The sequence below is a fragment of the Vitis vinifera genome, chromosome 1 (assembly GCF_030704535.1).
Source record: "Vitis vinifera cultivar Pinot Noir 40024 chromosome 1, ASM3070453v1".
Taxonomy (NCBI): Eukaryota; Viridiplantae; Streptophyta; class Magnoliopsida; order Vitales; family Vitaceae; genus Vitis; species Vitis vinifera.
In genome coordinates, this window is record NC_081805.1 from 1,576,163 (window position 1) to 1,604,049 (window position 27,887).

At 34.5% G+C, this 27,887-nt stretch overlaps 4 protein-coding genes and 1 non-coding gene across 10 annotated transcripts; 3 read left to right on the plus strand and 2 right to left on the minus strand.

Moving 5' to 3' along the window:
• The first annotated feature begins 2,049 nt into the window (after positions 1-2,049).
• On the plus strand, positions 2,050-2,400 carry MIR167A (microRNA MIR167a). Its single transcript, NR_127761.1, has one exon. It is a non-coding gene; the product is annotated as a microRNA MIR167a (primary transcript).
• A 4,296-nt stretch (positions 2,401-6,696) lies between these two features.
• On the minus strand, positions 6,697-14,940 carry LOC100250825 (protein NARROW LEAF 1). Of its 4 annotated transcripts, XM_019225158.2 has the most exons (8): positions 14,731-14,940; positions 14,512-14,603; positions 14,217-14,345; positions 12,984-13,489; positions 12,296-12,439; positions 9,839-10,079; positions 8,005-8,505; positions 6,697-7,505 (listed from the first exon to the last, which is right to left on the minus strand). In XM_019225158.2, the coding sequence occupies exons 4-8, from the start codon at positions 13,476-13,478 to the stop codon at positions 7,096-7,098; spliced, it is 1,791 nt and encodes a 596-aa protein (XP_019080703.1). In that variant the 5' UTR covers positions 13,479-13,489; positions 14,217-14,345; positions 14,512-14,603; positions 14,731-14,940; the 3' UTR covers positions 6,697-7,095. The 4 variants fall into 4 exon arrangements, with proteins under 4 accessions (XP_019080703.1, XP_010648685.1, XP_010648699.1 ...); XM_010650383.3 differs by lacking the exon at positions 14,217-14,345 and having other exon boundaries at positions 14,731-14,939; XM_010650397.2 differs by lacking the exons at positions 14,217-14,345; positions 14,512-14,603; positions 14,731-14,940 and adding an exon at positions 13,870-14,200 and having other exon boundaries at positions 6,697-7,539.
• Positions 14,941-17,202: 2,262 nt separating this feature from the next.
• On the plus strand, positions 17,203-17,659 carry LOC100245750 (uncharacterized). Its single transcript, XM_002277750.4, has one exon. The coding sequence runs from the start codon at positions 17,247-17,249 to the stop codon at positions 17,541-17,543; it is 297 nt and encodes a 98-aa protein (XP_002277786.2). The 5' UTR covers positions 17,203-17,246; the 3' UTR covers positions 17,544-17,659.
• Positions 17,660-18,279: 620 nt separating this feature from the next.
• LOC100245685 (uncharacterized) lies at positions 18,280-23,270 on the minus strand. 2 transcript variants are annotated; one of them, XM_002277795.2, is made up of 7 exons: positions 23,083-23,270; positions 22,601-22,700; positions 20,905-21,129; positions 20,643-20,819; positions 20,318-20,542; positions 20,092-20,220; positions 18,280-18,689 (listed from the first exon to the last, which is right to left on the minus strand). In XM_002277795.2, exons 2-7 carry the CDS (start codon positions 22,691-22,693, stop codon positions 18,456-18,458), a joined length of 1,083 nt encoding a protein of 360 aa, XP_002277831.1. In that variant the 5' UTR covers positions 22,694-22,700; positions 23,083-23,270; the 3' UTR covers positions 18,280-18,455. The 2 variants fall into 2 exon arrangements, with proteins under 2 accessions (XP_002277831.1, XP_010648666.1); XM_010650364.3 differs by having other exon boundaries at positions 22,601-22,711; positions 23,083-23,264.
• Positions 23,271-23,891: 621 nt separating this feature from the next.
• On the plus strand, positions 23,892-27,362 carry LOC100268002 (uncharacterized). 2 transcript variants are annotated; one of them, XM_002277850.5, is made up of 6 exons: positions 23,892-24,120; positions 25,791-26,015; positions 26,110-26,286; positions 26,389-26,613; positions 26,703-26,831; positions 26,934-27,362. In XM_002277850.5, the coding sequence occupies exons 1-6, from the start codon at positions 24,040-24,042 to the stop codon at positions 27,165-27,167; spliced, it is 1,071 nt and encodes a 356-aa protein (XP_002277886.1). In that variant the 5' UTR covers positions 23,892-24,039; the 3' UTR covers positions 27,168-27,362. The 2 variants fall into 2 exon arrangements, with proteins under 2 accessions (XP_002277886.1, XP_059593654.1); XM_059737671.1 differs by lacking the exon at positions 23,892-24,120 and adding an exon at positions 25,004-25,035.
• Positions 27,363-27,887: the final 525 nt, after the last annotated feature.

Sequence of the window (27,887 nt, forward strand, 5' to 3'; positions counted from 1 at the left end):
TCATGGCCTGAGGTCCCATGATGCGGTGGGGGAAATGGAAAAAGAAACTGATATCTGCCTAGAATATCCATTTTCCAATGAGTAAAACAGCTAGGAAAGTCAAATGAGACCTATAAAAAAATGACCCTTAATCTTAAAGAAATGGATCTACTAGGAAAATGAAACTTTGAATACTGAATTGGAAAGATTCACATTCATGGAATAGATTAATATGATGTAAGCTAAGTTTATTAATTTCTTCTCATCATCTTGCAAACAGAAAAAAAAAATTCCTATGGTCAAGCCATTAATGGAAGTGTGCAGATCTGTCCAAAGAATCAAATATTTGATTTTTTTTTTTAATGATACTGGTTTTATTATTTATTTAGATTTTTTAAAAAAAAAGGGGGAATGACCCATGAAATGATTTCAAATTTTCTATGTGAAAATGAGATCTCAATTAATTGTATAAAGGTAGATCTGATCATGGGCCAGCTGCTAGCATGGTGTTCTCAAAAGAAAATTGGAAGTTTCTTGATTTTGTATTTTTCTTTAGATGAAATCTTTGGGAAATTGATTATGATCACAAAAACCCATTTGAGATAATGGGTTGTGTCCATAGCTAATGAACCTGAACCATTGACAGTAGCCCTTGAACAAATACTGAAAACAGTGGGACAAACAAAAGGCATCTGCAAACCCTATCTATAGAGTATAATAATCAAATAATAAAACAAGTGGGACCAAACATGTAAGGGAGGGAAAAAAAAAGAATGAAAAAGAAAAAACCCTGAAATAATTAATGAGGAAAAAGAAACCCTAATCTGGACAGCTTTATTCACAACCACCACTAGTATACCAACCTTAATCAAATGAAGTTTCAACTCTTTTAGCTAACTTACAAAGCATAACCATGTGACACTACCCATTAATCAGAGTGTAAAGAAAGGTGTGGTGGTCCTTCTCTTCCATTAGGGCTTGTCTACATGTCATTGTTTGTCAACCATAAGACACCAAAGACAGAAGAACCACCCAAAGCTAAAGACAAAAGGATATGCCCTCAACTGATTCCACCAACCTGGCCAATACATACCATTCATAAAAATAATGAAACAGTAATATTTGTTGCATGTTGGACTAGTAGTCCTGCAATGGAGGCTAGTACTCAATGTGGGGGTGTCTCCATTTTCTATGGAGAGACTACCATGGCCCGGCCTCTTCTAGTAATTGCTTTTTCTGTGAGAGTACTACCCTAAATCTCCATAAAAAAATATCACTAGATCACTGCAAAACAACATGAAATGAAAGCCATTACTGTATGTAAGTTGTCCTCAAGTGCTTGGAGGACCTTCTAGTCCTCTAGGTTGAGGACATTGCCCATGTTATCAAGCAACTCCTAATTAACCCTATTAATACAATGCCCCACCAAACCGCCCTAAAATACATTATCCTAACCCTAACGACTTTAATTAACCAATGAATTGAATTGAACATGACTTAGGTGAATCATGATTTTATGCTTTTCCAGAGAAACAAAAGGGAAAGAACAAAGTCCTTGATCTGAACTGGACTGAATCTCAGTTCCAAATTCAGTTATATATATATATATGTATCATCATTTAATTTTACGAATATTAATTGTAGACAAAATTATGGATTATCACTACAAGTTGGATTAGGGATTGGTTTCTTTTTACCATGTCAAAGAGGACCAGTGGTCCCTTGTAGAAAACTTGGGAGAGAGAGAGGCAGAGAAAGGGGGCAATGGGTCAATGTCAATAGCTGTAAGAAAGCACCAAAACCCTCCATTAAAAACTCCATGTATGACACTGTACCAAAGAAGAGGAGCGAGCTGGTGCATTTATATAGGTGGGGAGGTAGTCACGAGGGCTATCTAGCTACATCTTCCCTCCAAAAACATGCATGGCTCGTGTTGTTTGCAGCCACCATCTCTCTCCCTTTGTCCATCGATCTTCTTTGAGAGCCAAGGCTGAAGTACTACTACTTCCCTTCACTGCCGCACAAACCCTATTCACCATTTTGGTTCATCCCATATGCGTCCTATGTTGGTTTGAGAGGTTGAAGCTGCCAGCATGATCTGGTGAAACAAACACCATCTCTTTCTTCTCTAACCCCATGTCTGGATTCGTCCACCGATCCATTATTATAGACCAGGCCGCCCGTTTCCCATGTAGTGATCGATAATTAGGCTCGGGGTTTTCACTTTTTAGTGGGATCTAATCCTTAGGATGGATGTTTGTATGGGTGGTATATATCATGGTGAGGTCTGTTTTCTATTTTAATTCTAACGGGGTTTTGATTTAGCTGAGGGGGTATAATTCATAGCCTAATTCCAAAACCTAACTCCATAGAGATAGGGTTCCATGATCAGGTCATCTTGCAGCTTCAATCACTCACTCACCGACAAACGAAGATCGATCCAACTCCTTCAATCCAGCTCTTGAGGGGATTTCCCTCCCACAACTACCTCATATCCAGGTAATTAATTCTTCATCTACTTACCCTTGACGCATTAGATTCTTTGGTTTTAAGTCTCATACTGATCTCTGATCATATGCACTTAATTTTCTCATTCAAGTCACTGTTTCCATGCCTCATACATACATAAATACTCATATACATACATACATATACTCAGAAAAGTATCCCTCCCAAGCACACATCTCCCTTTCCAAGTCAAAGCTTGATGAATTTCCTACTTACCCAACACCAAACCCTACCTATTAATCATACAAAATGTCAAGGCAATGTATTTATCTTACACCTTCCCCACTTTTTCAATTCATTTTCTTCATCTCTGATCTCATGTGTGAGTTTGTCTTCACCTTGAAAGTAACATCTAGAATCAACATGTAAAACAAATTTTCGAAACACAAGAAAGACACGTTGTTAGACAGTGGATTAGCAGTATAATATTCAATTAGTTTTTACAATGGCACATAAATTATAAGATTTAAGTACTTTGTTTTCTATATATGATTCATCACTTAATTTATGGTCCCTAAATTTCTAGCTGGTAACCTCGTTGTCCGTTGCGTCTATTAGGACACAGCTTTTTGAGAGACAAACAGGATAGGAGACAAAAGAATATGATCTTGGTGTATCTTTGTCCTTGTCATATACTGCTCTAGGGCTCCATTTGATGCTCATGACCTACCGATTTAATGTGTACTGTGACTACTGTCAACTGCTCCATCATTGTATATCATACAAATCCTGGTTAAATTTGAGTCAAGTTTAAACATGTAAACCCAGATATAATTGGATCATTATCGCTAAATCTTGTACCGAAACACATCATTTTAGGAAGTCATTTGTTTAGACTTTTGGTTAATCTTCTATATGTATTCTAAGTTTGATATCAAATTAATTACTCCATTGTAGTGTCTATATAGCAATGAAGGAGACTATGTTTACTTCAATTTTTTCATTAATTAGCCCATGTTCATAATAAGGGCATTCCAAAATTTCAATAAAAAGGTAAAGTCATGATATAGGAGTCTTAAAGGCTTTTAACAATATATATAGGAGTTTATAAAGGAATTAGTCAAATGCTGTGAGTTGGGATCTTGTGGGAACTGGGAAACTTAGGCTCTATTGATTTGAATCTCAGGAAAATGGGAGAAAAGGAAAGGAAAAATGATAAGAAATTTGCTTTCTTCACTTCTCTTCCCAACTACTTTCCTTCCTTTCATTCTTTCCAAGAACCAAAAGGAACAATAAAGTCTACAAGGATTATGGATGAATAAGTGTAGAGTGCATACAAATTAATCTACCAACAGTTCAATCTCTCTTCGGGCGCTCGTAATTTACTGGACATCAATATCATTATCGCTAGCTGGAAATTAATCGTATCATTAACCAGGTTCTCGAGCCAAGTGAGCTATGATCATCAAGAACTGATCAAGGCCAGTCATCTATACTTTACTTCAGCATCATCCAACAAAGGTCTGTTGCTTTTCGGTTTAATTAATTTCCCCAACATGTTTAAGTAACAAGTAGCTACCATTGATTTCTATATGACATGCAGGTAGCATCCTCCATTGGAGTCAAAAAGCAGAAGACAACTGCAATTTAACTGAGTAAGAAAACATCCATGTCTATAGGTTATAAGCCATATGAACATGAGTTATTTCAATGGTGGGATTCAGCTACATATATGTATGGAAAAAATGAAAATCTGAAAGACCATTGGGAGGAGAGGATTGAGGCAAAAATTCACAGGTATGATTCTTAATTATTCCTGGTTGAAATACGTAGATATTTTCTGGGACATGGTGGGGGGACAATTAACAAGAAATGATACACTAATCTTAGGGGGGGACAATAATCAACAGACTTGGACACAATCATTTGGCTTGTTGAATGTTAACTTAATTGTTTTGTTGACCACTTTGTCTAGCAAAGCTATCCACCAATCCATCTATCCGTCCAAAAATTCAACTTATAGCATCAACCCTCCTCTATTATTGCTAATCACTGACTATATATATCATCTCAGATGTCGATTAACGAAACGACTCTACACCTAACTCACATGATAATATACACCTGTAGTAGTTAAAGGTCTCAATTATTCCTTCAACTGCTTAGAAATCTTAGGATATCACAAAGAAACTCTGAATTCTATGAGATTTATTGAACCTGTCATTCATTAGTAGCAGGCTATGCAGGATGGAACGGTTCAACTGTATTGTGTGCCATCATCATCATCATCATCATCATCATCATCACATCATCATCATTATCATCATCATCATCTATATATATATATATATATATATATATATATATATATTTCTTATGAGTTTGTCCAAGGAACAGCTCAACCATTTGGCTCAATCTGATCATGTATGAATTATTAGTCTTATCATTATTATTATTATTATTATTATTAGTTGTCTATGACCACATGCATAACCATATGATCATATCCTCACTTTTTTCTTTCTCATTTGTGGTGTTCGTTGATCTCTTTCTCATTTGTGGTGTTCATTGATCTCTTATATATGTATCTTTTTGGGATGAGTCCAAACAGGGCCTTAGTGTTAATTTATGTGTAAATACCAATTGTGACTTTGGATTTGATGGGCTTAAAATCAGTAGTGTGCGAAATCGATTTCATTACATAGAAATAATCTAAAAAGCCAAGACAACCTTGATGGGTTCCATAGGTCTAAACCCACTGAGGACAAACTTAATCAAATTAGATGGGCCAAGTTTGGGTCATGTTGGCCTTCATCTGCCCGGGCCCGGGCCCAACTATATAGTAGACCCGGCTCTCTCATGCTGTCATGCTATTTACTTTTAACACCATGAGGGATTGAAAGAATTACAAGATAAAAATGAAATGGTTTATAATGATTAGGGTGCGTTTGGCATGCGGAAATGGGAATAGGAATTAATTAACTAAAAGAATATAAAAAATTCATATCTATTCCTCATTTTTTTTGTCTTAAAAAGTAACTCTTTTTTTTTTTACATAAATGTTCCTCTACATATTAATAATTTACATGTGTGTTTTAAAATGAAAAATTATTTTTACAAAAAAAAAAGGGTATTTTTGTCCAAAATTGATATATTTTAGGATTAGAAATAAGAATAAAAATAAAAAATCATTCTTTGAATCCTCATCCTCCTTTGTACATAACTTTCTGCCCCACTTCTCCTATTCTCACTTGTACTCCCTGCTTTGAAAGTTTCTCAAAAGTGTTTTTTTTTCTAACTATTAACAGTGTTGAATTAGTTTAATTAAGAAAATAATTGATTTCAAGTTTAAAGTTTTAATTGAATTTTGCAATGCCTTTAGAAAAAAATAAGTAAATTTATTTAAAAATTTTAACATTTTTAAGTCCTCTAAAAAAAAAATCAAAATTGATAGTTACAATATTTTATAGACATTTGAGAAATTTCACTTCACGACCAATAAGTTAGAGTTGGTTTTACCCAATTTAATACTAATATTTGACCAAAGTATGAAAAAAAATCACTCTTTTATAATGTTGACAAGATCTCTAATATTTTTAATTTTTAAGGTTATGTTTGCTTTTTAAAAAATTTGGGCAAAAGAAAAAAGAAAAAATGAAAGAAAATAAAAAAATAAATTTAAAATTAATAAATTATTTTTATATATTACATTAACTTCATTTAATTTATTTTAGCTTTTTTTTATAAAAAAGATTAAATAATTTTAAAATGTATAATAACTTATTTTAACTCTTCTATATAAAAATGAAATAATTTGAAAATGTATAAATTTATGATAAATTTTAATTATATTTGATTTTTTAGTATTTTTCATAGTAAAACCCAATATGAAAAAGTATTTTTTCTTAACATTTTTTTTAACTTAATGCTTTAAAATAATGACATATGTCACATGATCCAGAAAAGGAAAAACATTTTTCTTTTAAATTAAAAATGATAATAATCTATTAATTAATTTTTATAATAAATAAATATAATTATCATAATTAATTAATTTGAAATAATTAAAATAAATTATTATAATAAAAATAATAATTTTTTTTTTACAAATTTAGGAGAATATCAAAAGAATTTCTTTCTACCACCAACTTTCCAATGATAATGGACTTTAATGTCATCCCTGGACAAAGGCTGATTTGATTCGGTTGAAACAGTTCTTGATGATTATTATGAAGAAAAAGAAGCTCACAAAAAGGATTCAGAACGAAGAGCAGGAGAAAATGAAATTTTTAGATTTTCTAACTTCTTCAAATAGCTGTTGGCACTCACTCTTTAGGAGTGCTTATGGTAACATTATAACTTAACCAAAATGATACAAATCAAAGAAGAAAAAAAAAATACAATTACAGTCTAAACATTTTCTATTAGATATTGTATGACCCCACATATGTAAATCTATAGTTGTGATCTTAACCAAAACATTCAAAAATGAATAATACTCAACTGATCTAGTTGGAGCACCAACCTCATATTTCCCATGGCATACTCACATTTCAGGCTTTGAAGGCCGCCATGATTTGTAGCTAGGATGCAGAATCAGAAGAACTTCGTCGTGAGACCGGATTCTCTGGGCAGAATGAGTAGCTCCCTTTCTGCTTCATTTGGGGTTCAGTCAGCCTGCTTTCTTCTCTTTGGTTCGGGTTTGCCCAGCTGCAGGGAAACCGCCATCTCTTCTTCAGAGGTATTCCTTAGTGCCCAGAGGTTTTTCAGTTCTGGGTTTTCCTGTTTGTTGTTCTGGTGTACTGGGGATTTCCCAGGGCAGCTGGGGATGAACTGGTGTTCTTCCACATTGGGAGCAGCTTCAACCCCTTCTTCTATGTGGAACTCAGTGTGTATGAAGGATGGGAGCACTGCCTGCTGGGACTCACCTTCAATGGGGACCTGCTGGAGGTTTATACCAAGTGGCTCGAAGTTCTCCTCAGTTTTGTTTTTCAGCAGTACTGGTTCTGGTGGAGATGACTCTCCGACCGTAGAATCAATCCCTGCCGCTGAAGCATTTATTTGCTCATGCACTGCAGCTATATTGACAATGAACCACGAGAAAAACATCATCTGTATAGTCAGAAAACCCTTTTGCAGATCAATCTTTGCCTCAAGAACTGTTATGACCAGTCTATAACCACTGTACTAAAGAAAGGAAAAAAAAAATTGCTAACTTTTGGCACTTGACTATCATATACTGTTTTTAATTGTAAATACCAAGCAAACTTGAAAGAAATCAAGTTCAAAAAACTACCCAGAAGGTAGAATTATAGACAAAGAAAGAAAGATTTTGCAAGGGATTTACCAAATACACAAACAGGAGTCACTTCCATCTCTAAATTTTACAGTTTTGTGAGGTTCAAAATCACAGTTCATACAATCATGCTATTTCAGTGAGAGGAGTTGATGCATATTCTATGAGACAGTTGCTTTTGGCTGGGTAATAAGCCTGCCTCTCCATTTAAAGGTAATCAAACATAAACAGGCTACCAAAAATAAATGCTAAAGACGATTTGGCGATTCAAAACTACAAACCTTGAAGCCCTTCGCTGGTTGTGATAAGATCAAGTTCGAGGAGGTCAAGAAGACGTCCAAGATCTACTCCACTAGTCCAATTCTCCGGGGGTTGACCAACTTTTAGTTTCAATCTGCCCCTGTTAGCTGTTCCTCCCCAAATAATCCCAACAGGCCGCGGCTTCTCCCCATTCTGACCCGTCAAGAGAATCAAGCTTCCGCTATCCCCTTCAAGGTCAAACGTCTGTTGGTTCTCACCAACAACTAGAAAATCGGTAAAGAAACAAATCCCTTTCTCATCATTGTACTCTAGGGCATAGGCCATTATGGTCCCAGTAGTCAATCCAGAGCTTCTTCCAACTTTCACCACTTGCCTCCCAATTAGACTGTTGATTGGAGATTGCAAGTCTATGATGTTGACATCACCGATCTCACCTACACCTTTAACTGTTGTTGTTACGTTGGAGACGTTAAAATCGTCAGCAAACGGAATAAAGGCTCCATCCGCACGCACAAATGTCTCTGCAAAGGCACCAAATCGTGATGGGCATGTGTGGGGGTTAGGATACAACAAGAAACTTACTAGCACATATATGAAATAAAAGATCACCATACTTCAATCTATTATTTGAATGCGCAAGAGACAAATCCAACCTAACTATTAGGCAACAAAAATAAACCAAGATATCTGTCAAGCAAGCTTAATAAGTTAAGCCAAGCAAGAAAGCTCGATGGTCCAAACTATCAGATTGAAGAGGACCTTTCAAAGTTAGGATGCCAGAATAGAGGGAATGCTTCATTCCTTTCCACTGCAATATATGCTGTACCTGGGAGCTGAATTGGAGCCACAAAAATTAACGAGTCTAGCCTAGTCTCCTAAGATGAGATAAGCCGATATATTTTGCCCCAATGGTTCTTGTGGATTAACCATGTCTTCCCTAGAAAATGACAAAGTGGGACTGATAGAGTGGAAAGTGGTTTGAACGCAAATAAATTGGTCCAAACCAAGGCCAGAAAAACCCCACCCAGTTTGGTTTCAGGTGTTGTTTTCTTTTCTTGTCCTTTTTCCACGGTTGGTTCTAGGTTGAGATACAGTGTAAAGCAACTTGATGTTTGGTTAGGTTAGCGTTGAAACTTTGCTAAAATTATTGAAAAAGTAGACACTGTTGATTTGAAAGTCACAAAGCTAAAGTCCTGATATACCAAATAGAAACCAAATCTATGTTATGAGAAAACAAATATGGAGTTAACTGGTTAAGTTGGGCAGGGTTTGGGTCGATTGTCTTGATTTTGATCCTGACAAGGCTGCCATTTGGGGCAAATGCTCTTAAGGTGCAGATCAGGTCAGTTTAAATGCTGAATCTACCTACCCTAACTGGGTTACTCCCTAGCTTAAAACACATCATTCATATGTTGACCAAAGAGATCCCTAAATGGAGCCCACTAGATGTTTGTCCCACCCCTGATCCCTTTTTTTTGGGGGGGCTTCAAATCCGTCTCCTTCAAGTAATTTCTTCAATTAACAATCATTTCCACCAAAAAGTGTTAGTGAACCTTTATTGACTTAGTAGAATTAGGGCACTAGAAGAGTGACTCATTCATTGACAACATGCTTGCTCACAATCAGAAGTGTATTCTTTTTTGTCCTTTTTTTCGTTGCTGGGCTTTAATTTTGTATCTTCAAAAAATTTCTCCCATCAATGATCAGTTCCACAAATGGTTAGTGTACCTTTAATGACTTAACAGAATACGGGTGCTAGATGAATGATTCATGCACTCAGAACTCGCTTGCTCACAATGAGAAGTGTTGACAGAGTAGATACAAAACAATACTTACAATTTGGAACTACATTACCTGGGTTTGTTCCGGCAAAGATGCCATACCAAAGATCATCTGTGATGAAGGATGTTGCCCTCTCCACTGCACCCAGATACACCCCAGGTCCAAGGCTGGGTGGCAGAGGATGAAACATTTTCTGGCTTGGATAGTCCAAATCAACTGCCACGTGCCGATTTGTGAGGAAACCAACCTGTTGGTTTCCTGTTCGGCTTTTTACAATAGCACCCAAGGTTCCGTATGTCTCTTGGCTTGCAACCTGCATGAACAAGAAGCAATTGGGCAATTTGAAAAAGCAATGATGAAGATGCAAGCAATGGAATGTGTAAACAGATTCCTGTTGACAAGGTTCAGGTGTAAAAGGCATTACAAAATCAGGAAAAAGTATCAAACCTATTCCCTCCAAAGAGACAAAAATCAATTGGAATTAAAAACAAATATTATTGGAAAGATATCCAAATGTAGCAGAACGTACTATCCTGACAAGGAAATGATTTTTCATTTATTTACTGGAGAAAAGTTGAATGGGATAAATTATATTTTTCTTTTCCAAATTCTAAAGTCGCCTCTATGCATTACTCAGCTGACACAATATCATGCAAGTCGGGAGATTAGAAAAGTAATGAATCTTGACATGGTTGAAAACCTTGCACATATTAAACCAAGTGCAAGATGATCATTTCACAGCCAAAAGCAATATATATCAGAAGACAAGATATAAAGGCAAAATTGAGCCATACAATTGATTCAGAATCAAAACTGATACAAGAAATCCATGCATTACCCGTATTATGCAACAGAATGCATGAACTAAAGAAAGAGTCACAAAACCAAGTACAGAACATTCCATAGACAACTAAGTTCAAGAATGCATTCTAGCTTTATACCAAGTATGCAAACTTACTATGGATAGAAATGTAAACCCAGGTTAAATTGGACTCCAGCATGGGTATCAGGTGCAGTTAAGAAACCCAAAGTAAAAAAATCAGCTAGTTGAGGTTCCTCCAAACGGCTCTAAAAGCATACAAATATGGGTATGAATCACTGCTGTAATTCATTGGAGGAAACTGAGTCAATCATGGTAGATAGTTGGCTATTCAATTGCGACCTCAGCAACAATCTAGTAGGCTAACACAAAAATATGTATTCCTCATCTGCCTTTCAACTATAGACTAAAGCTTTATCCCAAATCCATTACAATAACAGGTATAAAGTCGAAAAGGAAAATAGTAGTTGCTAGATGAGAAGATTCTTCTCATTGATTTAAGTAGGAATTTTACTTGCTTTTGCATTCATGTATTTGAAATGGATTTTACCTTGCATCCCATGCAAGTTTGAATGTCAAACAAATCTTAATCTTTTAAGAATGGACTCAATTTTACAACAGTCAATAAAAGAGGAGTACTATGTCTCTTGATTTTTGGATTTGGAATCAAGCTATTGATGCAGACTCACAGGGGATAAGTTTTTGTGATGTTTAAAGACTACATAGTTGTAACTGACTGCCAGACTAATAAATAAGATATTGACTAGTTGAAGGAGCTACATTTGTCGTGCAGATGAAAATTTAAAAGCCACCTAATCATTTGCATATTTCAAGTAAGGGAAGAGGAGTCGCATTCGGATATCACACACAATGAAAATTTTCATTCAGTTCCATCCCATTTGAAGTCACAAAGGCATCTTCAAGAATGGAGACATTAATATGAAACCCTGAAGCCACAATGACAATTGCAGTTAGAAACCCAACAAACCCATGAGATTCAATTGGAAGGGCAAATTAAGATTTCCATTGTTAATAGGTTTATGATTATATAACCAATTAACAACTTCCCATCACTTGTTCTTTCTTCTACTCCATATAATGCATGTTTTCCTTTAACCTTTCAGAGGAAGAATACAGTAATATTCTTTGCCTTTTGATGAAAACTATCCAAGTAGAGGTTTACATAGTAGTACTCTTACTTTAATCATAAGAAGAAAGACAACTTTTTGTCACCCAAGTGACTCCTGTCAGAAGACTCGGGTTCAAGCGTGCCATGCAAATTTAAGGTTATTTTCCATAGAAGTAGTATGCTGCAGAGGAGCTTTGCCTATCAGAATGGGTAACAAAAGTACTCAAGCTTCATCAATAAAGAATTCTTCATACATCATAATCTGAGAAAAAACACAGCCAAGTTCCAATAAACCAACTAGTCTCCATTTATTTAATCTTCCAACAACTAAAAACTAAGAAATCCATTATCAAGAAAGGGGGCCTACTTACATGTACAACCCCAGGATTTGTTTTATCAATTAGTTCCAGTAACATTTGAACAAATAAGTTACATCCCGAAGTCTTACCCATGCATGAATAGTCCTCATCGATACTCTATCCATTACTTGCATCCAAGATACATGATGTATTTGTTACATATAAATCAGCACTTTCCCCATCATTTCACAAGTCAAGTTGGCAATAGAGAAACAAGATACCTGGGAACCAGAACCAATGCATGGATCACTTCCTCGCAAGCCATCGACAAGTTCAGTATACAATTGTTCTTTGGGTGTTGGTGCAGGTGCACCATAGTAAGAGAATTCCACAACATCCACATCACACCATACGCCTCCTGGTCCCTGCTCAATAGATTTAAAGGCATTTCAACTTCCAAGAAAACTTGAACAATATCCAAGTTTAGTTTCCCTGTCAAGATATGAACCATACCAAGTTGCAGTAGTTTGGCAAAATCTTGAACAGTATCCCAAAATTTCAGACTTAGGCCTAGGACTCAAGTAGACAATTTAAAAGATGCTAGCAATCTATATAAATTTACATTAAAATCACTGTTGTTTTAAAGTCACTTCATGCCCATAACCACTCTTCCTCCAACTAAATAGAGAAGAAATAAATAAACCAATGTTGGAGATTGAAGGAAGGAAAATAAATTATGCTATGTAAAATTTGGGTTAGCAGATTTCTTTCTTTCTTTCTTTCTTTTTTTCTCTTCTTTCTATTTCTACCCCAAGAATCCAACATGTAGAACATTTGATTTAATAAAAAGATCTTCTGTTCTTTTCCTATGTTTTCTTGACAGGCACACAAAGGGGAAAGTGGAGAAGTCTGCAGATGAGGACCATATTAAACCCAAAGTAAAGACAAGCACCAGTGTTCTTTCCTCACCTCCAGGGCTGCTGGTAGACATTGGATGTGATTGAGCCATTGCCGATGAACTTTTCGTGCAACAAAAACCAGAATGGCTGGTATTTCTGTCAACACACCTCGTCGAATCCTAAACCCAATTGCCGTGCCAAGACTAAAACGACGCAATATTTTGCTATGAAATGCCCTAATTGTCATCAGCTCAAGCAAGGTCGTAGCTTGCTGTCCAGTTGGCAACCGCCCAAGAGTTTCTGGCAATACCCCCTTCTGAAGGTTCCCAAAATAGTTTGCTCTATCTTCAGCCGCATCATTTAATCTACTTGAAGTAGGCCATGAGAAGTATGCAGCATTGCTTTCAGAGAGCTGGCCACCGGATGCAAAAGCTTGAAGTGGTGGTGGGCTCGGCGACGGCAGATTAGGATGATTGCAGTAATTTCTTTCCAAATCCAGAGCTGATTCCTCTGATTGTATAGATCCAGAGTGATGAAATCTCAAATCCAATCTGGTCCTGTCCATTTTCAGCACTCCTGATTGCAGTGGGGAGATGAAATGTTTCTTAAATTGAAATACAGCCTAACAGCCCCAAATATAAATTCAATACCTCCTCCCTTTTTCTATAATCAATCATAAGATATAAGAAAATGATAATCTCTAATAGCAACTAAACAATTCTGAAAAGATTAGAGGGAAATATGTGCGTTCATCACTGAGAAATTTCGCCATAAGTATGAATAATTTTATGATCCTAACAATTCGTTCCAACATGATCAAGATAAAATAAACCTCAACAATCGATTGAAAAAAAAAAGCAACATATCCACAGAGGCACAGTTCTACCTATAAGACTAAGAAAACACTTCTAGCAACAGAAAAAGGAAAGAAATAAACTACTATATGAGAACCATACCAGCTACATATCCTGATAATTCATGAAGATTGAGAAAATAAGGGCAGAAATCAACAGCCAACAAGTGGAAAGACACAAGTACAGTGCTTGAGAATAAGAAAGAAACAAAGGTCAACAAGAAACCCATGTGGCCCCCTCTTCAGAGAAAATAATAAAAGGTTAAACAGAATGTAAATCATGGGCGGTTGAAACAAGCACTGGAACTCTTTAAAGGAGCACAAAATTAGCAGCTCAGCATCTGATCCAAGCTCAGAGGGGTACAAAAATAAGTGATGGGGTAGCTAAAGAAATAAAGTTTACCAGCGAAAATGGAAATTTAATGCAAACCCAGAAAGGAAAATTATCACCTTTGCAGGTTGCATGCACTCAGGCAAAGAGGACAAACTATGCAGCTGAACAGCTAGAGAGAGAAGGGAGCAAACCCACTTGAAATAAAAAGTTGAAAAGTGCCTCTAAAATCAGATTGAAGAAACAACCTTGAAATGGGTAATTGAAAAAAATGAGCAAACCACCCAAAGTAGTGAGAGAAGAAAGAAATCAAACCCAGGAAGCAGAAAGTATCCAGTTCACAGATTGGGCAAAACCCAGATAAAACAGGAGAAGAAAACAGGATCTTGAAAGCCAATTCATATGAAAACTCACCAACCAGCAATGGTGGAGCTGTAGATGGAGGATTCAGAACCAAGCCCCTTGAAGATTCTCATGCCCTAGTACAGATTTTCTACCAAACCCATCTGCCAGATCATATGGTATTATAGATAACAGAATCTCTTCATCAAAACTAAAAATGAATAAACAAATAAACAAATACTTATATTGGCTGTCTGCATAGAAATTAGAAGGGTGTGTGGAAAAATGTACCAGAGAGAGAAACGCATAAAATATCCTTCAGTTATTGTTGTATTTGTACAAGAAGAACTAAGAAACTGTTCAATAATGAATTTTTGGTCATCCCCCCTCTTTTTTTCCTTTCCCCCTTTTTGCAGTTTTTATCTTTTTCTTTTCTCCCTTCCCATTTCCCCTTCCTGAAATTCTCTCTCATTTTGATTAATCACACTTTTCTGTGGGGCACAGAAAATTAAAATGGAGGAGCAATGGGCAGAGAGAAAATTGATTTTTTTCTTGGATCCCATTGATATTTAGCCTGGTGGGGATAAGGCCCATTAGGGCCCCATCCATATTTGCTCCCCAAAAGTAGCACACTCTTCTCCAAATAATTCAATTCCCACCTATCTACAAGGGTCAAGTGTAAGGGGTTCATTTATTTTCTCCTTGTTTTGCACTTTTTCCTCATATATATTTTAACTCCTTCTAGATGTTGTTTTTCCTAATTTTCTCTCACCCTTGATCGAAAGCCTTTAATCTTTTAAACGGTTCTTCTCTCATATTGATTAATCACACTTCTCTGTGGGGGACAAACTCCCTCAAGTGTCATTACCACTTTCACTATTTTCCTTTAATGGGTTTATCTCAATAGGAGAAAGTAACCCCTTTTATATATTTTTTTAATTATTTTTCAAACCCCTTCCACATATTTCTATGATTCTCCATCTGGGGTTTTAATCTAAAGGTGGGTTGTGGGAGAATTAGAAGTGGGGCATAAAGGGGGGGTTTAATCTAAAGATGGGTTTTGTAGGTGACACTATGGAAAAGAAGAATTCAAAGTGGGGCAGGAGGGAAAAAAAAAAAAAAAGGAAATAGAGCTGAGACAATCTCCTTCAAGTGTCATTACCACTTTCACTATTTTCCCTGGGTTTATCTCAATAGAAGAAAATTTTAATTTTTTAAGCCTATTATTCTCCCTCTCTGAGCTCTCTCTCTCTCTCATTGTCACATACTATCCCTGACATTATCCTCACATCTTGTCACTCACATCACCTTCATTCATATTTCAATTATCAAATAATGATCCTACTGCCTCCTCTCCTTTATTTTATATTATCATTCAAATGAGGATATGTTTCTATGTGTGTAAGCTTGGACTACTAAACAATGACACCCATATCAACTGACCAATTGTTATTTCTATTTTGGGCATTCTATATTTTGTTTGAAAATATTTTTATACATTTTTTGAAAAATAATTCAAAATATAAAGAATATTTATAATTTTTTCACATAGATGCACTTTTTTTTTTTAAATTTGAGTTAAAACTAAAATTTTATTTATAAAAATAATTAAATTTTATTTTTAATAACTATTCTCAAATACTATTTTTAAAAATCGAAACTAAATAGCATGACACATCCCCATATTCATAATCTAATTAAGATCTCATTTGATTACCTAAAAACAAATTTTGGACCATTTAATTCCATCAACTAGGATAAAAAATAAATAAATCTCTCTTTGTCTTTTGGGGTACTCATCATGAACCATTCAACTAGTTATAGAAGAATTATTAAGTATGGATTATTGTGAAGAATTTTTGTGGGCTTAGAGGATAGGGTGAGTCCATTTGTGAAGGTGATAAAAGGTTGTTGCTAATGTGATACACTTGGAGTTTTCTCAAGCTCACGCATGCACAAATGTTTTGAATTTTGGCCCAAAAGTCAAGGGTGTGCAGAAATCAATTTTCTGCATTGCAATTATTGGATCAATGTGCATCATCCCTTTAACATTATTTTTTTATTCATTTTTTCAACCCTCCCACTTGGTGAATCCCACACATTTCCATTCCTACCAAATGCATATATTTTCCATTTTTCGTTTTTATAAATAATATATATAATAAAAAATTTATCATAAATGATTAAAAACTTTTTATAAAAGTTCACAAATTTAAAAGGGAATTTAAAAAAAAAAATTATTTTCTTAATTTTAAAAATATTTTTAAATATATAATAGTTATACACGCATACATATTTTTATGTATTTTATATAAAAAATCATATTTTAAAATAAAAATATATTTAGATATCATCAAATTAATTAATACATTCCCTTACACATCTTTTCCTTTATAAAAAATTTAAATATTTTTATTTATTAAAAAAATTAATTAATATATTAATTATATATTTATGACATCATATCTCTCGACCATTAATCAAACCATTAAATTATAAATTGATAATTTTTTTTATCCAATTATGAAAACATGAAACTCCCAAGAAAAAACCTTAAATTAACCACACTTTTGTTTTCAATGAAAAATTAAAAATATCAAAATTGTAATTTTGATTTATAAAAATACTTTTAAAACTCAATTTTCAAATAAAATTTAAGAAAAAATAATAATTTTTTAAGAAGTAAAAAGAGAATGGAAAAAGACTTTTTACTCCGTATCACGGACATTCAATCCACGAATCTACATGATATATGATTTGTCCCATCACATTATTTTTTTATATTATCAAGCGTTTTGATCATCTCCATGCCTCCGCAGGACCCACCAATGACGCCAACGACCCACCGAGTCCAACTTACCGGCTGCGAGCGGCTCCACCAGGCGTTGTGCGAGTGCCACCGCCGGATCGCGGCGGGGCCGGCCAGGGACGCCGCCTGTCGCCACCTGAACCGGTCGCTGGCGGAGTGCATGGTGGCGCTGGCGTGCCCCGCGGAGTCGGAGGCAGTCCGGAGCCTGTGCTCCAGCGGCGGCACCGCTCTGAAACGGTCGCAGTGCCAGCAAGCGCAGCTCTCTCTCGCGGTGTGCCTCTCTTCTCATCAATGATACTCCGAAAACCCTAACCCTAGTTTTGTTCCGATGTGAATTATCGATCTTGCTTCGCTTGTAATATTCTTGTTTCAACTTTCAATACAATTCGATTTTATTTTTATTTTTCAAAACTGATGGAATCAGTGCTGTTTGTGAGGGATCGCGGTTAGTGAGTAGCAGAACGCTGAATCTACGATCGAAGCCCAAATTTGTGAATTAAGGTTTCAAAATCTCTAGGAAAATTTGCAGACCTCAATTGTACATGTCATAGCAGTTGAAATCATCGATGATTGAAAAGAAATAAATAAAATTAAAAATAAGTTTGCATATACTTTCCACTTTTTGTTTTTCCAAAAAAAACAAAACAAAAAAAATTCCTTAAAAATGAGTGGCTGATTGACAACTGTTTTTAAAAACAGTATTTTATCCTTCGAAATAAAAAAAATAAAAAAGAGGACAACCAAAACCCGCTTTCTTTTAAAAAAACATAGAATGATTAAAAATAAATCAGTATATATAAAAAATATTTTTAAAATATTAAAAATAAGTTAAAAATATTTTAAATTCCTAAATAATTTTTTTTTATAAAAATTAGAAAAGAATTTTCAAAAATTGGTCTTAAAAATTAATTTTCAGAATTAAAACTGTTACCGAATAAGACTTAGAAATGTATAAATTTGTTTTAAAATAATTTTTAAAAACCACTAACACTTTGTAGGTATATTGTCAAAAGGGATCTCAAACCTAGGTATTAACCAGATAATGCATTTTTTTTTTTTCTTTTTTATAAACCATGGGGATCCAAACCGGATATTGACTGCACCACAACAACCAGCGTCTACCAAAGCAAGTTAAAACCAGAAACCAGAGAAGCATAATTGTAGGGACAAACAGAAAAGTTCAGTTTTGCAGGAAGAAGAGTGGATTCTAAATAGAAAACTTAGCTCTATCATGGGGAGAGGAGTAGTTTAGATGAGAGCCGATGGGGATGATGCCAAGTGGATCGATGGAAGGATGGCTTCCATAGTAGTTGCGCTTGATGTGATCCATGTTCACTGTGCTGCTCATGCCTGGGATTTGGAAAATGTCTTTGCTGTAATTCAACAGATTCGGGTATTCCCGTATCAGTTTCTTGTTGCATTTGAAGTGAACCGCATAAACCTGCATGATGTATAGCAACGGTTAGCAACTGATTTTGAAAACACTTTTTAAATTTAAAAAGCATATTTAAAGAAATTTCAGGGGGCATATGGGCATGCACGGCATCCGCCAGTGTTTTGAAATGTCGGGATATTTTGCATCGTCCAAATTTCGGTTCACCGATATTTCTCAAAATTTCCCAAATTTTCGGGAAGTCAACGCCGTCAACCCGCCTGCCCTTGCAAGCTATGACGCGTCTGCAAGCGTTGAGCTCAATTACCACTAGACCACGTTTATGTTTGTTAATATATATTCATAATCAATTTCTTAAACTTTATTATTAAAAGAATAAATAAATTAATTCTAACTGTTTTATTTTAAATTTTATTTATTTAATTAATAAAAGTATAAAAAAAACTATTATTATAATTTTCTCAATAAGTCCTTTTTATATTATTTATATAATAATTAAATATTAAAAAAAATCATATGTACTTCATCATTTATTTTATATTATTGAATGCATTTAAATTAACTAAATTATAGTTTTAATATTAAATGTATCATCATTTATTTTATTAATCTTATTTTTAAAAATTATTATAAATTTACTTTTAAATTTTGTATATTTATCATTTTAATTTTATAATTTTAAATATTTTTATTTTAAAATATTCAAAAAATTACTAAAATATATAAAAAAAAAATGAAATTCTAATATTTTATAAATTAAAATTAATTTGATAACATAAATAATAAATTATTAAGAGGGATATATTATTGTTTACCAATATTTTCTCCATTATACTTTTATTAATTATACTTATATATTTGTGTCAAAATATCCAGAAATATTTGTTGTTAAAATATCTATTAATATTTCTAATATATCTGTAAAATCCAAGTACAGATATATCCTGTCTTTCCCAATATTTCAAACCTTAGATCTACCCATGCAAATATTGCTTCTCCTAATTGCTATATTTTGACTTATGTATAAAACTTTTACGATACTAATATTATTCTTTGAAAAACATTGACTTCAGTTTTGGTTTCGACTTCAAACTAAAAATAGGAGGCCATTCCAAACAAGCCCCTACTTTGAAATGAGGAGAATAACACCATTTTTCAAAATTGAGCTCCCAAACAAAACTTTACTCCTGAAAACAATAAAGAACAAGTTTAAAAAAATGGTCCTCAAAAACCAAATTTCAAGAAATATTTTCAAAAACATTGCTAAATAGGACCTCAGATTCTTAATATGATCTAAAAAAAAGGGAGAACGGGAATATTTCATTCGGAATATGGTTCTGTTGAATCATGAATGAAGCCATTTTTGACAGACCTTCCTAAAGAATGCAACTTTTTTCATACTTGTATGTAGCAAAGGGGTCAACAACTAGTGCATCGGTTATAGCCTTACCTCATCAAATCTTATGAGAGTGACAAACAACCTTATATCAGCCTCGGACAGCAAGTTCCCACATATGTACCGTTGCTTGCTCAGTATGTCCTCACATCTATCTAAAGCTTCATATAGTTTTCCTACAGCCTGCAAAGCAGGAACAGTAAAAATCACTGAGGAATAGAAATCCTTTTCAAGAATTATTAAAAGTATGGAGGTTTTTCATTTGAATAGAAATGCTCACCTCATTGTAAGGCCCTTGCTTCTTAGCAAAACCACATTTATAAACCCCATTGTTTATCCTGTCATATATCCATTCATTAATCTCATCAATCTGGGGCTGCAAGTGAGGAGGATATAGGTCCAGAGCTGCATTCTCTGCCATATCATTGAATTCAGAATTAAGCATGCGGATTATCTCTGAACTTTCGTTATTTACGATTGTTTTGAGTTTCTTATCCCATAGAACCTACGAAAAAAACAGAACTCCAATGAATAATTTGCAAGATTCAAACATAATCAAGAACTAATGAAAAGGAAAAAGAACTATAAATGTGAGCGATACGTACTGGAACAGAATATTTTCCAGTGTAGTTTGCGCTGGCCAGTTCATAAAGTTGCCTTATACTTCTTGCTCCATACAAGGGGTCGGGCTCAGCTCCTGGTTCTTCAGTTTCTGAAGCAGGAAAAGCCCATCCCATATGCTCATCACCGTCCTTTGTTCTTTCCCATTTGGATTTGACTGCCTGAGTAAGAGATGAATACACAGTTTCATGTAATTCAGTTATGACAATATGAATCTAACTATAAGAACTTTAGGATGTAATTTACCGTGAAAGCAATGACGTTGTCAAGTCCTTTGATCTTCAAGTATGAAAGGCACCTGCATGCCCAGGGACATGCATATGATATATAAAGATGATACCTTCCAGACTCTGCTGGGAAAGGGGCATTTGGATCCCTTGATATGACACTACGGAAAGCTGAAGGAGTTCTGGTAAAGGCACCAGATTCTGAAGTCTCATCTATTGAAGATCGAGCCATTCGAATAATGTGCTGATAATTATATGTCCAAAATCAGTTCAACTTCCCTTCATCTTGTGTTTCAGAAGAATAATAAATAACTCAACCTCAAGCACCATAATCCCATCCTCAAAATCAGTATACGCGTTTTTTTTTCCTTTTTAAGTAACCACTGTATTATGTCCTCAACATCAACTTTTCCTGAGGATTTCAGTCAGCTGTTACTAGTAGTCAACTCCCGACTGGATCCTTTTAGAGTGAGTAAAAGGTCACAGGTTGCCTAGCAGCAACTTAAAGGAGGTCAAAGCCACAGTCATGCCAATAAAGTTGCGGAAAATGCCAAATATGCAAAGCCACTTTCATATAACTTTTGAATCGATCAATTCATAACATTTGTTCTATTCTTTTCTCTCAAATTTTAATTTTTTTTTTACCTTTTGATACACTTTCATGGATTGCTTCTCTTGGATCTCAAACAAGTCACAAAATCAAGGAAAAACTAAAAATCACATGGAAGCTCAAGTAATAATAAGCAAACATCCTTCCTTCTTAAAGAGCAAACAATTCACCGAAAAATAAGCTATAGCCTATATAAAACATTACAACAACAAAGACCATATAGTGGTCCAGTTTGTCATGACAAGTTTTATCCCCTGAGAGTCTAATAACCCAAGGAGTCAAATAATTCTGGAAAAATTATGAAAAAAGTAGGGCCACAGTTTACAACTAATGGGGTTAATTTCAATCTGTGGTCAAAATGCAAACAGATAGAACAATTGGAACCACAGGTTCACTCCCATAATTCAGCTGAACCCACTGAAATACATCTCAACCTGACTATAGCAAAGCACCAAAATTTTGGCTTACTTTCCAAATCATCTTCATGATTGCACAAAGGACAGTGCCATATCTTTTTCATTTTCTTTTTCTACATCCTCTCTACATTGAGGAATGATTACTGATATTGAAGTAAAAAAATACAATGTATGAAACAAAAAAGAGAACAGAAATATATCTAACCTTATACAAAACATCCCCACAAGCCCCAAACAACCATAGGATCCTAGGACTTAAGTTCAAGCCAGGAAAGACGGAATATATACAATTTAGGATACAAATGAAAGAAGCCCACTTTAAAAGTTTATGGAAACAACAACCCAGTATCCAAGACTTCTCAAAGAAGTGTTTATTTCATCATAATCAATAACCCCATGACACCAGTTCAATCACTCAAATTCCTCCACAATTCAGTATTTCTTGCAATTTCTTTCTCTTTTCCACAGTGGTAGATTTTCACAAACAATTCATCAAACTAAGACCAATCACGGATTAACATTCAGTCACAAACAACGAATAAAAGAAAGAATTCAATAAATAGAGAAGAGATCATCAACATCTAGAAAAACAAAAGAACAACAGCATAACACAGTTCCCTTTCTGTATGAATAGCAAGAATTCTATAGTAGATTAACTCCATACTTGGAGAAGTTCAGACAATTTTTACCTTGAAAGGGGATCTGAAAGTAGGACACTTCTCCTTTGGACAAAGTGCTATTTGGGGTTTGGGAAGAAAAAGAGTCATCCTCTGAACGTCCATTTCACCACTTAAAAACAACTGATGAAAACATAAGGAAGAGACAAAACCAGAGCTTAAGTATTTCTCCTTTATTTATTATATGATTGATAATTGAAAAGCCCAAAGTTTTTCAATCAAATTGTATTCCTCCTTTATTTATCTATAATTTCATACTACTGACTACCATTTTGGATGTATTTTTCTTGATGTGAAGAGCTAAAATGCAAACCAAAATTTCATTTTCACAAGCAAGACTGGCTATTTTTTTCCCATTCCTCACCTTTGCTTCTTTCATAAAAACTGTTTTTTTTCTCAAACTTTTAACCACTGTTTGGTTGCTGGGAAAACTGAAGGAAAATAAAATCTTGGGTCTGATGTTACAATGGATTCAGAAAATGCAACTAACTCACCCCAAAAAATCCCAATAGTTGTATTGCGCTCAAACTCTTAGCTGAGTGGACCACCTAAATAATGAAACCCGTGGAGTTAAAGATTCACTTCACTTTTCCCACATTTTCTCGGCGACCAAACGGAGGCCCGCCATTTTGATCAATCGCGTGAAATCTACAGTAAGAGCAGGGAATGGTCGAATTTTTTTTGTAAAATTTTCTAAGAAAATATAAAATTAAAAACGACGTCGTTTTAAGACAAAGAGATGTGTTTTGACGGCCATAGGTTTTAAAAAATAAATTTTGAGCTATTATAATACGAGAATAAATGCAAAGATAAAATATATATTACTTTAATAATATATATAATAAAATTAAAGAAGATAATTAAAAAAAATGAAATAATAAGAAAAATGAAATAAATATATATTACTTTAATAATATATATAATAAAATTAAAGAAGATAATTAAAAAAAATGAAATAATAAGAAAAATGAAATTTTATTTTTGTTTTGAGTTACATAGTATGGGTATAAGAAGTCCTTTTATAGAATTTATAAATAATATTTATTATAATTAATGTGGTATCATTTATTACTTCAATTAAGACACGTGTTTGAAAACTTCATTAAATAAATTTTGAAAAAAAATTATTAAATAAGTATTTTTTTTTAAACCTTAAAAATGGAAAACAATCTAGAAAAGAAAACTGCATTAAATAAATTTTGAAAAAAAAAATCTTAAATAAGTATATATTTTTTTTAAACCTTAAAAATGGAAAAGAATCTAGAAAAAATGAAATTTGAAATACTAAAAATATTTGAAAACTGAAAGCCAGTGCAAGTTTGTTTCTACCACTGGCGCGTTGGAGTTACAAATTCATATTTTGATAGTCTTGGGCAATAAAGAACTGCCAAGTGGCCATAAAAAAGGACCCCTATTCACCGAGTCATACTCATACAACGATTTGCAAGGCCATGATCTATTTCTTCACCAAACCCAACACTCTGCTTGGTGGAAAGGAAAACTCCGTGACTTTTGTACAAGCCTCTTTCAAGGTAAAAACTAAAACCCAGTGTTGATTCTTCCCTGCAGTTCATTTCCTGGTTTAGTTTCATGTTTTATTGATTCTTTCTGGCTAGATATTTAATGGGTTTTATTTTTTTTTTGGTGGATTTTGATGATCAGTTTGGTGTTTGTTAGAATCTAAATTGAAGTGGGTTTGCCTGGATGAATTGTTTAGTTCTTGTGGAGTGGCTCTGTCACTGTTTTGATTGAAGAAAAGAGAAAATTCTTGGTGTATTTTCCAGGAATTTGGGATGTTGAACTGGGATTTATTGCAAATCCCCAGAGGATCATTCTGGCTAGCCTTTCTTCTATTTGCTAAAGCCCTAGAACCTTGAAATTAATGGGTTGAATTGGGAATTTTGTTTGTGCAACTGTAAAGGGCAGGTCTGCAAGTTATGGAAGCATCCTTAGAAAAAAAGATGATGAAAGGAAGGATTTGGCATGTTGAAAAAAAAAAAAAAAACAACACACAGAAATGGCCTGCACGTTGACCTAGGAAAGGAAGTAAATAGTATATTGGTAAACAATGAGGAAGAAAAGGACGTTGATGGCTTGGAAGAGAAATAGGTTAAGGTGTTGTTGGGTATTGCAATTAATAATAATAATAATAATAATAAAAGAAATAATAATAATGAATGGAGTTGGTGTAGAGTTGTTTGGAAAAAAAATAAAAAATGGGGATCAGGGTTGATCTTGTATTCTTGTCCTGATTAATGGGGTCCCATCTTCATTGATTTTGATGTTGGTCTATCCTTTTTTTTTGTGATCTGCTGAAACATGTATTAAAGCTTGCTGCAATTTCTCTTCATTTTTTTTTACCTCGTCTTCCGGGATGCTTTCAATTCATTGCTCGGTTTTTATGTTCCAGCAACCAAACTGGTAGCTTTAGGGACAAGCATATTCTGGTTTGGACTTCCCTGTCTCTGAACTGCTTGCTATTCATACCTTGTCTAACTTGTTATTTCAGTTTCTTTTGGTTGAGTTCGAATTTTTTTCATGAATTATCGGGGATTTTGTAGAGTAAAGAAACCTTCATTGAAGGTAAAAAGAAATTTTCATTTTTCAAAGAAATCAAAACAAATGGATTCCATTTTCATGAGGTGCACACAAATGGATGAGAGCATGTACATCTCCTTCAGCAATTTACCTCTAGGTTCAATCCCATTAAACTGCTCCTAAAGAGTCTTTCCCTCTTGGGGCCAAAGATTCTGATGAACCCTGAAAAAATGGTAGTCAATAACAGCTCCACACACATGGAAAGATCAGTTGTGAATCATTCTCGAAGTTCTTTCCTCATCTACTCTAGCATCTGTTTTTTCGGGTGCAATTTGGGAGTAATAACCATTTGATGAAACATAATTGGTATTTTACTGTAATTTTAATAAAGTGAATGGCTCCATCCATCAGCATTCTATGTGATAAGCACTGATGCAATATTTACATACATATTTTGATAATATCCATCCCCACCTTAGACTAATCTGCCATTTGGTATTCCTGTGATATAGTATTGGTTTGTAATCATTAAGATTCCTTAATTATCTTGCTAGTTCATCTGTGACATGTCCTGTTCTTGAAACCAAACTATTTTCTCTTCATAATTCTTTCATGTTCGATGGTGGGGAATAGTACTAATTTTTTGAAGTAATGCATTCTTCAGCACACTCTTCTAATGGCTCGATCTGCACTGGACGAGATGTCAGAATCTGGTGCTTTTATGAGAACTGCATCAACATTCCGTAATTTTGTCACCCGAGACCCGAACTCCCCATTCCCAGCAGAATCTGGAAGATACCATCTGTATGTATCATATGCCTGTCCTTGGGCATCCAGGTGCCTTGCCTACTTGAAGATCAAAGGACTTGACAAAGCCATCAGTTTTACGGTAAATTAGTTAATACGTTCTTCTAGGTAGATTCAAATTGTTATAAGAAAAAAATACCACCAAATTGAATCGTTGGTTTTCATTTTCTACTCAGTCAGTGAAACCCAAATGGGAAAGAACAAGGGATACAGATGAGCATATGGGGTGGGTGTTTCCTGCTTCTGATACAGAGGAACCTGGAGCTGGACCTGACCCTTTGAATGGAACCAGAAGTATAAGAGAACTTTACGAGCTAGCAAGCACAAACTACTCAGGAAAATACACAGTTCCTGTATGTATTTTTCATGTCAACCAGCCATTTTTTCCGTTTCTCATAGCTCTTTTATGTGCTGAAATCTCTTGAATCATATGATGAACGTGTGCTTTGTGACAGGTTCTATGGGATAAGAAGCTCAAAACAATTGTGAACAATGAGAGTTCAGAGATAATCCGCATGTTCAATACTGAATTCAATGATATAGCAGAGAATCCATCTTTGGACCTTTATCCTCCCCATTTGCAAGCCCAGATCGACAAGATCAATGACTGGATATACAGTGGGATAAACAATGGTGTCTACAAATGTGGGTTCGCCAAAAAACAGGAGCCTTATGATGAGGTAAGAACTAAGAACATGTACTGTCCTTTCAACAGCCATGCAGCTCAAAGAATGGTCACTCATCCTTCTTGATCTTGCCATTGTCACAGGCTGTGAAAAACTTGTATGAAGCATTGGACAAATGTGAAGAGATACTCAGCAAGCAACGATTCCTTTGTGGGAACACGCTCACTGAATCTGATATTCGATTGTTTGTCACCCTTATCAGATTTGATGAGGTAAAGCTCCAAAAAATCCTTACAAAAGTTTCATTTAGTTTATTTCTCTCTTTCAATCAAACAGTTCAGGATCTTAGAAACCTGAATCTGCTATAATCTCAGGTTTATGCAGTTCATTTCAAATGCAACAAGAAACTTCTCCGCGAGTACCCAAATCTGTTCAATTACACGAAAGAAATTTTCCAGATCCCAGGTATGAGCAGCACTGTACACGTGGAACATATCAAGAAGCATTACTATGGAAGCCACCCTTCTATCAATCCTTTTGGGATCATCCCTCAAGGGCCAGATGTAGACTACTCTGCTCCCCATGACAGAGAGAGGTTTTCTTCATAGATTCAATCGTTTGGGGCTTGAAGTTGAGTGTTTCTTTCCACTGCTGAGTTGAATGCCTTATAGGCTCTGTTTGTTTCTAGAGAAAATGACACCTTTGTAAAGGATGGTATAGACGATATTGGCACGTGTAGAATGCCACTAAATATGTGAGAAAATTTTCTATTTTTAAATAAATAATGAATAGTTTACCTTTCACTCTAGTATACAAAAAATGATTTTAGAAAGTGTTTTTAACTTAAAAAGTGTTTTTGAAAAAAAAAAAAAAACAAATTAGACTTTGACAAAATTTAGGAAGCATTTTGAAAAATCTGAAAAATCACTTTTAGTGTTTTTTAAAGAAACATTTGATGAGAGATTCTCTTAAAAATACTTTCAGAGAAAAATACTTTCACTAAAAAAACCTCGAGTAAAAACACTGGAAATCTACTTTTCATTTTCTTTTCATTATAGGGTTTATTTGAAAACTATTATTACATGGAAATTGGAAGTATTTTCATATTTTAAAAAATTAAATATAATAAAATATTAATTAAATATTATTTATGATTTCCATTAATATTCATTAATGGAATATTAATGAAAGCCATTTTGAAAGCCTATAAAGGGGCTTCCCATCCCGATGATATGTACCTTCAAGTAAAAAAGAAAATTTTCCCTTTCTCTTATTCTTTCTGTCTTTCATTTTCTCAACTCTCTTATTTGATTCCTTCCTCCCATTAT

Bases quoted from the DNA above. Each gene is read 5' to 3' on its own strand.
- LOC100250825 (XM_002277691.4), bottom strand. From the start codon at position 13,996: ATGGGTTTCTTGTTGACCTTTGTTTCTTTCTTATTCTCAAGCACTGTA. The intron at 12,440-12,983 runs GTGAGGAAAGAA...TCTATTGAGCAG, and splicing joins GTCTACCAGCAGCCCTGGAG to GGACCAGGAGGCGTATGGTG. The intron at 10,080-12,295 runs GTATCTTGTTTC...TTGTTCATGCAG, and splicing joins GCATTGGTTCTGGTTCCCAG to GTTGCAAGCCAAGAGACATA.
- LOC100245750 (XM_002277750.4), top strand. From the start codon at position 17,247: ATGCCTCCGCAGGACCCACCAATGACGCCAACGACCCACCGAGTCCAA.
- LOC100245685 (XM_002277795.2), bottom strand. From the start codon at position 22,693: ATGGACGTTCAGAGGATGACTCTTTTTCTTCCCAAACCCCAAATAGCA. The intron at 20,543-20,642 runs GTACGTATCGCT...TTTTTTTCGTAG, and splicing joins CTGGAAAATATTCTGTTCCA to GTTCTATGGGATAAGAAACT. The intron at 20,221-20,317 runs GTGAGCATTTCT...CCTGCTTTGCAG, and splicing joins AGCAAGGGCCTTACAATGAG to GCTGTAGGAAAACTATATGA.
- LOC100268002 (XM_002277850.5), top strand. From the start codon at position 24,040: ATGATCTATTTCTTCACCAAACCCAACACTCTGCTTGGTGGAAAGGAA. The intron at 26,614-26,702 runs GTAAGAACTAAG...CCATTGTCACAG, and splicing joins AACAGGAGCCTTATGATGAG to GCTGTGAAAAACTTGTATGA. The intron at 26,832-26,933 runs GTAAAGCTCCAA...CTATAATCTCAG, and splicing joins CCCTTATCAGATTTGATGAG to GTTTATGCAGTTCATTTCAA.